The following is a 12610-nucleotide window of genomic DNA, read 5'->3' as shown; positions in this document are numbered from 1 at the left end:
CGATGCTGGTCGCGCGGACAGACGGTAGGAGGTAGATGTGTGCGGGAGGGACATGGTGTATATAAAGGTCGCGTGCGATGCCTTTGATCTCGCCTCAGCTCGAAGCTCAGTCGCATCTGCTCCGTATCGTTTTTGGTCTTCCCAGTAAGAGTATTTCAAGATGTCTAAGTTCGACGCTGCTCCTCCCAACACACATGCCGGCGGCGACGACGATGCGCTCCGCACAAAGGGCAACGACCCGCTCAACGCTCCTCCAACATACGATGTCGCCGACGAGAGAATCAACATGGAAGAGTATGCTAGAACAGTTCCAAAGTGGAAGAGAATATGGCAGCACAGCTTGACGCAGATGCTGCTACTCAGTGTGCAGGCTTTCTGCGGTCCTGCGATGGCTGATGCTATTGCTGGTAAGTCGTCTTTGAGCTCATGAAACGGTACTTGGAATTGATAAGTTTGCAGGCCTTGGCGGAGGTGGTCTCGCTACTCCCCAGACTTCGAACATCGCGACCGCTGTCAACTACACCATGCTTGCCGTCTGTTGTGCTCTCGGAGGACCCATCGTCAACAAACTCGGAACGAAATGGGCTTTGGTCATCGGCGCCTGCTCGTTTCCAATCCGCGGCTCTTCCTACTACTGCAACTCCAAGTTCGGAAACCAATGGTACTTGATCTTGGGCGGCTTCATAACTGGTATCGGGACCGGTGCTTGGTATGTTGCAGAATCCGGAACTATAATGTCACTCGCGCCAGCTGGATCTCGTGGCAAGTACCTCGCTCTTTGGATCGTTGCTAGAAACTTGGGACAGCTTGTCGGTGGTGCTATCAAGTGAGTTCTGCAGACTGGAGCCCAGTTCGCAGCAGCTAAAATCTGTGTCACAGTCTGTCAAAGAACCACGAGAAAGGTGTCGAAGGAGGAGTAACGCCAGATACCTACGTCGCCTTTTTGATCATCGAATGTATGGCCTTGCCATTCGCCTTCCTCATCTCACCTCTTGAACGAGTCGTACGCTCAGACGGAACGCGTATCCTCGTCTCTGAGAAGATCGGCACCATTATGGAGTTCAAGCAGATCAAGATCACCATGACGTCGAAGCTTATCCTGCTTTCCGCATTCTGGGCTATATGGTCGTTCTTCTACAGGTCAGTCAAGTCTCGCTTATGTAGAAACGTCAGCTAATCAGCTATTAGTGGAACATGGTCGACCTATCTTGGAACCTACTTTAGCGTCCGCGCCCGCGCTCTCTCCTCCCTCATTTCGCCCTTCTTCTGTATCGTCGGTTGTTTCGGTCTCGGGTTCCTCCTCGATCTCAAGGGTGTCAGCCAACGTCGTCGTGCACAAATCGGTCTCTTTACCGTCGTGCTTCTCAACCTTGGCGTTTACATCTGGTCCATCGTCATGCAAGTCGGATTCAACAGAAATAACCCAGGAAAGATTGACTGGGATGACTCGCTGTATGCGCGTTCTTTCTTGCCATACTTCTTCGTGCAAACGACTGGACCTCTGTCGCAATCTTACATGTACTGGCTACTCTCTTCCTTCGCAACGGACGCTCAAGGTATGTCTCATCATTCAGCAAGTCTTCTTGATTCAGTCGCTGATGATTTACAGCAAACGTACGCAATGGCGCAGCTTTCCGCTGTCTCGAGGCCATCGGACAAGCTATCTCTTACGGAATGAACACCCAAATCAAGACATCTCCTCTCATCGGCTTCTGCGTCACTTTTGGCCTGATGGCACTTGCTCTGGGTCCGATGCTGGTACTGGTGAACCAGACGCCAGATCGCATCCCCGCTGATGTTATTGCGGAAGAGCAGGACCGCGAAGAGAAGAAGATCGGTAACGTGAATGTCGAGACTAAGGTCTAAGGCCTGTTACATGGACGATATGTCGATGAAATTGCAACAGAATTCTTTATACCCCGTAGTTAAAAGCCAATACGATGCCAGAGACGGGTTCGGCTTTGCCATCTGACACATGCACCAGCTGTGTGACATTGCAACTAAACATGCATCGTTGATTACTGACATCCGCGATAGCTACGTTCTGCGTGATGGAGTGCAGCATTTATGATTAGAAATGTGACAACTAAACAATTTCCAAGATTCCACAAGCTTTTATCTAGAAACCTTCGCACAGATTGCGGCACGGATCATAACCACACCTAGTGCGGCATGTGAAAGTGAGAAATGTATTAGTGAGCTGTGAGTCGCCCTTCGGATCGTCGTCACTAGTACCACCCACTGCATTGACCAAAGATGCTTGCATGTTGATTTGATGGGTACAGTCTCTTCGTCAAATGCGCTTTGCATTTAGATATATTACAGCATGAGTGGCGCGTCGAGGAGCTTGACTTCTAGCTCTATTGCCTATGTCCGATACCCTAGTGGGGCAGCCCAACCTTTGCAACTACAGCCGCTTCAATATAAGCTTCTGCCCGGCAGTTAAGGTTGTATGCGAAAAAGGTCCTCTTGATGAGCTCAGCACTAGCCGAGTGGGGGAAAACATGGCGCTTTGTTGGCACCGGGCCGATTGATAGGCGATACCAGTGTTTGGACGTGTATCAGATGGCTGAGCCAACCAAACACTGCACATCTGATAGACTGACAATTCTTTTGCGTGCGTAAGACGGAGGCGGCATGATTACCTAGTCGATATAATTGAAAAAGAAACGTACATAAAGACAGCTTCGGGCGAAGAATGTAGATTAAGTCTACTTCACGACCACAGCAACCTTGCTCCCGCCCTTGTCTGTCAGGTCCCCATTTTCACATACCAAGATGACCACCGCAGCAGAGAACAAGTTAGAAGACCCCCAAGGTCAACTCCTCGTGCATGCCATCGAAGAGAAAGCGCAATGGATACCAAACAATATGTACATGCGATACGCACCGGACAATTGGGAAGTATGCGGCTACAGGACGATTACGTGGAAGCAGTATGCAAACGCCATCGACAAGATGGCTTTCTGGTTCGACGAGCAGCTTGGCAAGGCGGTCGATCGTGAGACGATGGCTTACTTTGGGCCCAACGATCCAAGGTATGCCATCTTGATACCAGCCATAGCCAAGAATGGACGAAAAGTAAGTTATTGAGGTACTCTGTGCAACCTCTTGGATAACAGCCTCTGCAGTTGCTGGTTCCGGATGGGCGTGTGACCAAAGAGGGGCTTGCAGGCTTGATTGCAGCGGCTAGTTGCAAAGTATGGTTGTATCCTGAAGATGGTGCTGCAGGCCCTTTGGTCGGGCCGGAGTCGGGCTTGAAGTTATGTGCTTTGCCGTCGCTGGAATGGATGCTTTACAACGAAGAGCAGAAACGATACCCATACGATAAAACGTTCGAAGAGGCCAAATGGGATGAATTCGTCATCATCCATACATCCGGCACTACTGGTATGCTCTCTGGATTGGCTCGACATCTCAATAGCTCACCTCTCTTTAGGCGATCCCAAGCCTATATTCCACACAAACGGCATGTGGAGCACGTCGAAGCATGTGCCCATACTGAGTCGAAGACATTGGCCCCGCGGCATTCAGTACGAAAGCTGGATCGGAAAGACGTCTCTTAACCCATGTCCACCGCAATGGATAGCCGGCTTACATGCGATGATTTTGAGCCCGGTTTTCCTAGACAGTCCCTGCGTCATGATGCCACGAGACGAAGTTACCCTGACCCCCGCCCTGTTCAAGAAAATCACGTCGATGAACAGGATTGAAGGCATCAGGTGCCCTCCATTCACTATCAACAGCCTCTATGCGGATCCAGAAACTCGACAAATGCTGAAGTCACTGGACTTCGTTGCATACACGGGTGCACCATTAGATCGAGCGATTGGAGATGACCTTAGTCAGCACACGAGAGTGAGCCCACTCATCGGCTCCACGGAAAATGGAGATCAGGTCGGCTTACGACCAGCCGATAGAAGGCTCTGGTATACCCATGACTTCGTTCCAGGGAACGGTCATCGGATGGTGCCTTTGGACGTAGGCTCGGACGATCTCCACGAGCTCATACTGGAGAACGTTGGCGATGGACGCACCAATCCTTTCCAATCGGCCTTCTGGAACCCGGGACATCGTTTCCTGGGGCGGATCGAAACGAAGGAGCTCTACAGGCCTGTCAAGGACTCTGATGGCCGCACGCGATGGGCGTTTTCTGCGCGCAAAGACGACTTGACGAAGCTGAGTTGGCTGGCCAAGTTTCATGCGCAGGATATTGAAAGGCGTATTTTGCAACATCCAGACGTGCAAAATGTGCTGGTAGGTGGCGAAGCCCGGCCTGCGCCGTATGTTATTGCTCAAGCAAAGGAAGGTGTGCTGGACGGAAAGAGCGAGGCGCAGCTGCTCGAGGAGCTTTACAATGGGGTGGTTGCTGCCACCAATAAGACCGACATGGATGAGATCAGGATTCCTAGGGAGACCGTCATGATCGCGAAGAAGGAGAAACCGCTCAAAGTCAGCTTGAAGCAGCTGGTGCAGCGGAAAGCTGTTGAGCAGGACTATTCTGAGGAGATTGAGCAGGCATATGTGCAGCTAGAGAACAGCAGGAAGCCTTAGGCCCATCTGAATAGTACGTCGTTACATGTTGTTTGGCGTTGGTGTCGTAAGTCGAGTCAGCCGAACCTAGGTGCCTAGGAAGGCGCGTCTGGCAAAACGCGCTAACGGCGTGAACCTCGGCTTCGCCAGTGATGATGTCGGCCGTTGCGGTTGAGTTACTCCGCATTTCAGGAAGGAGCGGCCATAAACCTTGAGGTGTCTTCTCAGTGAGATAATCATAATCTCTGGTTCACTTCCCAAGTGAACGCAATATTCCAAGTATAATGTCTTACTCTAAGCGCATCGATCAGATTGCAGGCCATCTCAACTACCCCAAGGGTATATTGGCTGGCCAAACCGCCATTATCACTGGTTCAGGACAGGGAATTGGCGCCGAGGCTGCGAAACTGTTTGCAAAGGAAGGCGCGAAGGTTGTGGTTGCCGATGTAGATGCCAGTAAGTCAATGCAGTTGCTGCATGCAAACACGGGCTGACAATTGGTATAGAAAAGGCAGAATCGGTAGCTGCGGAAATCAACGAGTCTGGTGGCAGCGCCCTGGCTGTCGCAGGCGACGTGCTCGACGACGCCTACATCAAGACGCTTATTGCAAAGGCCGCTGAGTTCGGAGGCGGCAAGATCCACATCATCGTGAACAACGCCGGCTACACATGGGATGGCGTCATCCACAAGATGACAGACAAGCAATGGCACACGATTGTCGACCTGCACGCGACAGCGCCTTTCAAGATCGTGAGGGCTGCGGCGCCATACTTCAGGGTCAAGGACGGCGAGCCGAGGAATATCATCAACATTTCCAGCACAAGTGGTGTGAACGGCAACGCTGGACAGATCAACTACGCGCTGGCGAAGGCAGGTGTGACCGGCATGACCAAGACCATTGCGAAAGAGTATGTACCCCCCTCTCTCACTCCAATGTATTGCCCTCTAATGCGTCTTCAGATGGGGCCCTCAATTCGGCGTGCGCTCCAACACAGTAGCCTTTGGCCACATCCAGACACGGTTGACGGCGGCGAAGGAGGCTGGCGCATTCATTACCACGCCCGACGGCGAGAAGGTAGCGCTGGGAATACCACAGGCGCAGAAGGCAGGCGCAGGGCAGGGCCAGGAACACATGGACATTCCTCTGAGGAGACCGGGCACGGCGACCGAGGCGGCGAGTGCCGTGTTGGCGGTTGCGAGTCCGCTGTTCAGCTATGTAAACGGAGAAACGATCAAGGTGACTGGAGGGCGCGGCATGTAGAAAAGTGCAAGCCTCGTGCGACAACTGACAAACTTCTTTCCAAGCTCAAACACATGCCGTGGTGATGCAGTCGCAAAGATAGACAGCTATGGTTTCAACTACCAAGATCTTGGACAGGGTCTCGGCACCCATGTTCCGCTCCGCCATCCCCAGATGCTGGATGCACATCAGCCACCTGCATCCGACAAGACGCAGCCCCTCGTCCGCCTTCTTCTTGCCTGTATTGATATAGTTGTCGTCGTTCCTTATACCCGTGCACCATGTACATGCCCAATCGATAGTCCATCTACCCAATTACCCTTCAAAGCATACGCGTACGCAGCATTCGCTTCCTGCGGACTATTCGCCGCGGGCGAGCGAGCATCCCTTACCACGACACCGCGCACCACGTGTACGACAACACCCTCACGTGGTTTTAGCTCGCCATGAGCGACGAGAAACATGGCTACGTCCGCGAGCCATCTCCGCCACCCATCCCCACATACGACGAGGCGACTTCCTCGCGCAACGCCCCTGCGCGCCTCGGGCCCAACGAGACCAGCGACGATGCCGAGCGGCAAGGCCTCCTGAGCCCGGATGTGCGCATACAAGCCGATCCGCGCAGGCGCAATGGATACTACCAGGCCCCCTCCGTACAGTCGGTCGACGACGATGGCGACTCGGATCTCGGGAGTCCGGTGCGAGAGAGCCAGGACGAGGACCTGCGCCAGACCATGGAGGAGATGGACATTCTAGATCCAGAGTCTGCTGAGGAGGGGCGCTCGAGGCGGAATCGATCAAGAGGCAGGTTCTCGAAACGCTTCTACAGCATCAGACATTCCCTATCGAGTTGGAATCTGCCGCGAATACCCTGGCCCAGCTGGCGTCCCAACTTCAGCGCCATGACGGACCACATACCGACGATACCGGAAGAATACAAGCCGGGATGGTCGATTATCGCGCGATTGTTCGGTCTCATACTGATCATCGTTCTGGTATACCTGCTGGTCGTCAGCGAGGTGGTGCCCATGGGCGGAGGATTCGGCACGCCATTCAACCCCGAGTGGGTACGGTCGACGGCTATGGAGAGCGTCGAGAGCTGGCGAATTGAGAAGAATCTGGAATACATTACAAGCTACGACCACATAGGGGGCACTGAGGGGAGTTATGTGCTGGGACAGTGGATCGAGGGCAAGTTCAAGGATGCGCACATGGACACATATACCCACGACGAGTACGTTACACATTGTGAGACGTCACAAAAGACCACGCTAACTAGTGCAGGTACTACGTATACATGAACTACGCGAAGAAGGGCGGACGGAGGGTCGCCATCGTCGAGCCACAGGATAAGAAGTGGGAGGCCAAACTCGAAGAGCCGTCCGTCTTCAATCCTGCCAAAGCGCAAACGCCCGCCTACCATGGCCTATCTGCGACAGGAAACGCCACCGGGCCCTTGATATATGTCAACTACTGCGACAAGAAAGACTTCAAGCGATTATGGGATAGCGGGGTGGACGTACAAGGAGCGATTGCGCTCTGCCGATATTACGGAACACAGCCAGATCTATCCATGAAGATCAAGGCTGCGCAAGATGCTGGGGTTGTGGGAGTCTTGGTATACTCGGACCCAGCAGATGACGGCTTCAAGAAGGGGAATCCCTGGCCAGATGGCAAGTGGCGGCCTGGAGACAGCGTGCAGCGAGGATCCGTCGCACAGACAAATATGATCATGGGAGATGTGCTCACGCCTGGACTGCCGAGCTTCAAGAAGGTGGAGCGCATGCCCCGAGACAAGAACCCGGCCTTGCCAAAAATCCCAAGTCTACCGCTCTCGTGGAAGGATGCGCAGAAGCTGCTCAAGTCGCTCAAAGGCTCAGGCGAGCAATTGCCAGATGAATGGATTGGTGGTGTACCGGATGTTGGTGAGCACTGGTATTCTGGTCATCCAAAGACTTCGCCAAAGGTGTTCCTGCAAAACGACCAGGATGAGGTCGAACAACAGCGGATCACCAATGTTTTCGGATCTCTCAAGGGCAGCGAAGATCCGGCTAGCAAGATCATAATCGGTAACCACCGCGATTCCTGGTGTTTCGGTGCGGCAGACCCTGGCTCTGGCACGGCTGTCATGCTCGAAGTTGTACGTGTACTAGGCGAGTTGCGCTCGCAAGGATGGCGACCGCTCCGCACAATCGAATTTGCGTCCTGGGACGCTGGTGAATACAACAGAATCGGCTCTACCGAGCATGTTGAAGCCAACGTACAAGCCCTTCGAGATAGCGCCATCGCCTACCTGAATGTCGACGTAGGTGTAACGGGTGACAAGCTGTGGGCCAAAGGCTCTCCGATCTTCCAACACGCCTGGACGCGCGTGCTCGACCGACTTTCCGACCCCCGGGAGAACAAGACTATGAAGGAGCTGTGGGAGACCTCGGACTCCAAAATTGGTAACCTAGCTGCTGGAAGCGACTACGTTGCTTTCCAATCCATTGCTGGTACCTCCTCACTCGACTTCGGCTTCACCAGCAAAGAGGGTCAATCAAACCCCATTGCGCGCAGCTGCTACGAGACTCTCTCCTGGATGCGCAAATACATCGACCCCGGTTTCGCTTACCACGCCGTGCTCGCCCAACTCTGGGTTCTTCTCATCCTCGAGCTCGCTCAAGAGCCCATCATTCCTATGAAGATTGATGACTACGCCCGCGCTCTGCAGGAAGAAGGCCAGCAGTTGTTGGACTGGACTGAGAAGAAAAGCGGTGGTGGCGAGTACGACATTGAGATGTTCCAACCTCTAGTCGACAGTCTGAGCATGTTCAAGAAGAAAGCAGAGACGTTCGGTCGGTGGGAACAAAGTTGGTATAACCAAGTCTATGCCACTGGTGGCTTCGAAAGTAGCGGTGTCACAATACAGAGGGTAGGCCACAATGGGAGGATCGCGGGTTTCGAGACAGACTTGCTTGATCTCGCGAGGGGAAAGGATGACAAGGGACCGCATGGTGTAAGTTTCTCAACCGCGCCGTAAATATGGTCATCATGAACTAACACACAGACAGCTTCCCAACCGCGATCAATACAAACACGTCGTCTTCGCCCCCGACCTCAACAACGGCCTCGAAGCCAGTGTCTTCCCCTTCGCACGCGAAGCAATCGAGAAGAAAGACTGGGATGCCGCATCCAAAGCCATCAAGAAGACGGCTGATATATTGAACCGCGCGAGCGACAGGCTCGGCTAAGATATGTGTGTATATGTACAGCAGAGTTGCATTTCCGCGGTGTTTGGGCGTAGCGAAAGACCGGCTGCATATCATTATTGGGCTGGGAATATGTCTCGTATCTAGTGCCGGGCCTCGGCTTTTTATTTGGGTGTCATATTCATCTCTGTTTGGTGAGCGTCGTCATCATCGCTAGTTAAGAGACTGTTTGATGCGCCACCTTTTCACGTGCTTGTGCTAGCCCGACTCTGTTCGCGTCTATATAAATCTATTTTTCGTGCTCTTCTGCTTCAATTACCTCATTTCGCCATCTTCATGAACAAAAGGCATGCAGACCTTCACATGTCGGCGAAATATCCTGTTCTTTTCAAAATATATTCGTTTTCTGCATGATGGCTTCTCATCCACGTGGTCAATATTCCAAAAGGCGGCCTAGGCGTCGGTCTGTTTTTCTGTGCGCGCCTCACAAAAAGCCACATATCACGCATGCATGTCCCTCTTCCCTTCATTCAGAAAGTCGAACACGAGTAGCTGTACGATCCTCTCAAAGATCTTCAATTCTAACAATGTATCGATTTGGGTCTCTCTGGCTTCTACTTGGGCCGGAATGATATTTACACCAAACTCGGCCATGACGATCGACTGTCTCGCCGTTCTTGACAGTCTTCAAGCATCAAAACTCCATGCGACAAAGTGATGGATTTCGTGGACAGTCCTTTTCAAAGACCGAAAGCTAATGCTCATGTCTGCCCTGTCTCTCTCTCTTTCGTGGTGCGAAACATCGAATTTCAAAGACACTGTATCGGTTGTCTCCCATCTCTTACCGTTGCTCAAAAGCGAATCAAAATACCTCCTCCGATCTATACCTGCATCTGCATGTCTTCGGAAAACCGATGAGAAGTTTGATGCAGACTTCAAAACACCTAGCTTCCGAGTCTATGGTCTTCGTTGCATGTCGCAGTGTTTGCAAGTGTTCAATGCTTCATGTAAAAGCTGGCACCTAGTTCCAAGGGACGTTCTTGAACTATATTCGAAGAGGAATAGAGTGTGGTGTGAGTGATATGTAAGTCGTCTGCCTGCTCGATACCCAACTTATACCATCATCCTCGTCGTCTATGAGTATCCAAAACCTGATGAGATTCGATGGATGTCTGCTTCCTCGGGGATTTTTTTCTAAAAAGCCCCACGACGTAGCATGGCGCTTCTTCTCTCAAAGGTGACGATACTAGCCTTATGGTTCTCCTGTTGTCCCGCGACCCTCCAAAAACTATAGTTACATCCGACATGTGTGCTTCGCAACAGGATCAGTGTTCAAACATATGTATAACTTTTCGCGCGATACACACCTTTAATGCTTCTCACTTCATATCTCGAAGAAAGCCAAAACCTCTTTACCAACACGTCATGTGTGGTCTCTCAAACATAGCATGCTTAGATGAATGGAGAGATCCTGTCGCTCTTTCGACTGAGGGAACATAGGCACTTTGTTTGGAGAGAGCCGTTCCTCATCTGTTGCCTACTATGCACTACCCGAGCGGACGAGCTTGAGCAAAACGCGAGATACGCTGGCAGATGATCCAGAGACTTGATCGTACTGCCTTTGTCCAAAGATCTGAAACTAAAGCGGCATGTTTGAGCGGAACTACGTTTGCCACGTGCCTATGACGGTCTTCGGACTTGAGTAAAGAATCTTCGCCGTCTTGCTGGATTTTCTTTTCTACAACGTTGAATAGGCTGACTCGCTCCCTGGATTAAACGCCTTAATAAACATAGAGCAGGCCAAATCCTCTTTCCAAAATCTTCCCTAGGAGTCCCCATGATTTGATATCGAGGTCGCTACAATATTGAATTGGCAGTCGCGTGCCACTGGATGATCAGATACGGAGTCAAATGTTTTGATTCAATTCGTGATTTGGGTCATGAGCTGCCAAAACAGGCCAAATTGGAAGACATGTCTTTCCCCTTTGCTCACATCTTTCTCTGGGCTCAATTTCTGGATTTGAGCGGAAGTAGCCCCTACACGATTCAACAAGGTATAAAGAGGCGCCCGCTGGAGTGATACACCTTCATTCTTGTCAAGTTCGCATTTGAATAATTCTCCGAAAGAGTTAGAGCAGACAGTCATGTTGTTGCCTCTAGCTCGGCAATTGAAAGTCTCGCTTCTACCAGGACATGTTCGTAGGTGGACCTGGCTGTACACAATAAAGAATGTCGAATCCGCAGTCATGGCCATCGTTTGTTCTTATTTCCTACCTGTTTGCATCTGCGGAGTAAGCAGAAGCTGGGGAGATTGCGGGGTAGAAAATGCCTGGCCAGGTGGGAAAAGAAAAGCGTGGCGGTTCTGAGCGATACCTGGAAAAAGACGGCTACATGTTTCCTGTCTCTTGCATGGCTTACACCGTACATTGGCATGCTTCGAAAAAATCCCACGATTCTAGGCCTGGAGGAAGTATGCCCATCGCTTACGTGCCGGAAAGCTGACTACAATGACGCTTCGTTTAATCGCAAGGCGGGGGTGCCAGCTCCGAGAACGATACCAACGATCGACGATCGAGTAGCATCCGAACGTTTGGGGGCGCATGTTGTGTCTCGCGTCCTGGTGTGCGACAGCGGCTTCGAGATAGTATGTCAGTAGTATGAACCTCTATCGGCGCAATCTCTTGCTAGGTGAAGCCGAAAGTTTCCAAAGTTGTCTCATGGGCTCGAGCTCGCTTTCCTGGCGAGGAAAGCAGCAACCTCAAAAGTACCGGGAGCCCGTAGATCTGGTAGCAGGGTCAACGTGCGAGTAATGATGGTGCAAATCTCCACGTTGTGACTGTGTGAAGCGAAGCCCATGTCCCAGCTGAACACTGCCGCGGCTGCAACCGAAAAACGTGGAGTCAGGCAGGCGCTAACGACGCTAAGTGGCTGCTAGCTGTCACTCATCAATCCTTCAGCGGCATCTCGGCCGCGCCGACAAACTTCTCATAACAACATCGGCGCGTGGACAAAACAACGCACTGGTCAGTCATGCTGTTCTGTCATCGCTTGCATCTGAGTTCGGGTCCTTGTTCTACACATACCTGAGCGCTGCGCTGGCCAGCACGCCACCACAGGACGCCATGCAACTTCTAGATTGACCAAAAGAGCTTTTAGAAAAGAAAACATGAAGGATCTCGTCAGGTACCGGTCTGAGGTGCCGCTAACCGATGCGCTGCACAACACATCTCTCGCTTCGAGCGCAACTCATCCGGTGAAAATGAAGGCGCTCTGAATTCGATACAGCCATCAAGCCCAAAACACCTCATCGCGTTAGCGTTCAGCCCTAGCACCCCTGAGCACATCAGCCACGCAGCGAAGAGTGCCGCTTGGGATATTCGACTATTCTCACTCGCACGGAAGCTCATCCGCTGACTAGACAAAACACCAGGCCCATGATGCCAAGTCTCGTGGCTTGCGTTGCTGGCCTCGGGAAAGTTGTAGCGTTGCTGCATTTGTTCGATGAGAAAGCCACCAGCTGAAGTTTCAGCACAACGTGGATTTTTGGAGGGCTAGAATGGCTCGAAATGGGAAACTTTGCTCGCTTCTTTGCTTGGAGGATTAGATGACAAGGTGGTGTGATAGTTTGTATAAGGAGACTGATGC

General features: G+C 52.0%; 4 protein-coding genes across 4 annotated transcripts; all 4 read left to right on the top strand.

Annotated features, from left to right (window-relative positions):
* Positions 1-160: 160 nt before the first annotated feature.
* On the top strand, positions 161-1866 carry J4E84_000547 (uncharacterized protein; the record flags this gene model as incomplete). The annotated part of the gene is made up of 5 exons (XM_049383185.1): positions 161-407; positions 460-826; positions 880-1140; positions 1189-1556; positions 1610-1866. The coding sequence occupies 5 exons, from the start codon at positions 161-163 to the stop codon at positions 1864-1866; spliced, it is 1500 nt and encodes a 499-aa protein (XP_049248703.1).
* Positions 1867-2778: 912 nt separating this feature from the next.
* J4E84_000546 (uncharacterized protein) lies at positions 2779-4554 on the top strand (the record flags this gene model as incomplete). Its single annotated transcript, XM_049383184.1, has 3 exons — positions 2779-3081; positions 3132-3390; positions 3440-4554. The coding sequence occupies 3 exons, from the start codon at positions 2779-2781 to the stop codon at positions 4552-4554; spliced, it is 1677 nt and encodes a 558-aa protein (XP_049248702.1).
* Positions 4555-4817: 263 nt separating this feature from the next.
* On the top strand, positions 4818-5795 carry J4E84_000545 (uncharacterized protein; the record flags this gene model as incomplete). Its single annotated transcript, XM_049383183.1, has 3 exons — positions 4818-4989; positions 5040-5442; positions 5495-5795. 3 exons carry the CDS (start codon positions 4818-4820, stop codon positions 5793-5795), a joined length of 876 nt encoding a protein of 291 aa, XP_049248701.1.
* Positions 5796-6220: 425 nt separating this feature from the next.
* On the top strand, positions 6221-9007 carry J4E84_000544 (uncharacterized protein; the record flags this gene model as incomplete). Its single annotated transcript, XM_049383182.1, has 3 exons — positions 6221-7008; positions 7059-8772; positions 8828-9007. The coding sequence occupies 3 exons, from the start codon at positions 6221-6223 to the stop codon at positions 9005-9007; spliced, it is 2682 nt and encodes an 893-aa protein (XP_049248700.1).
* Between the last annotated feature and the right edge of the window lie 3603 nt (positions 9008-12610).

The sequence above is a fragment of the Alternaria hordeiaustralica genome (assembly GCF_023758085.1).
Source record: "Alternaria hordeiaustralica strain BMP 2776 chromosome Unknown scaffold_1, whole genome shotgun sequence".
In the NCBI taxonomy this organism is placed as follows: domain Eukaryota; kingdom Fungi; phylum Ascomycota; class Dothideomycetes; order Pleosporales; family Pleosporaceae; genus Alternaria; species Alternaria hordeiaustralica.
Note: the sequence above shows the minus strand (reverse complement) of the source record. Positions and strands in the feature narration are given on the sequence as shown.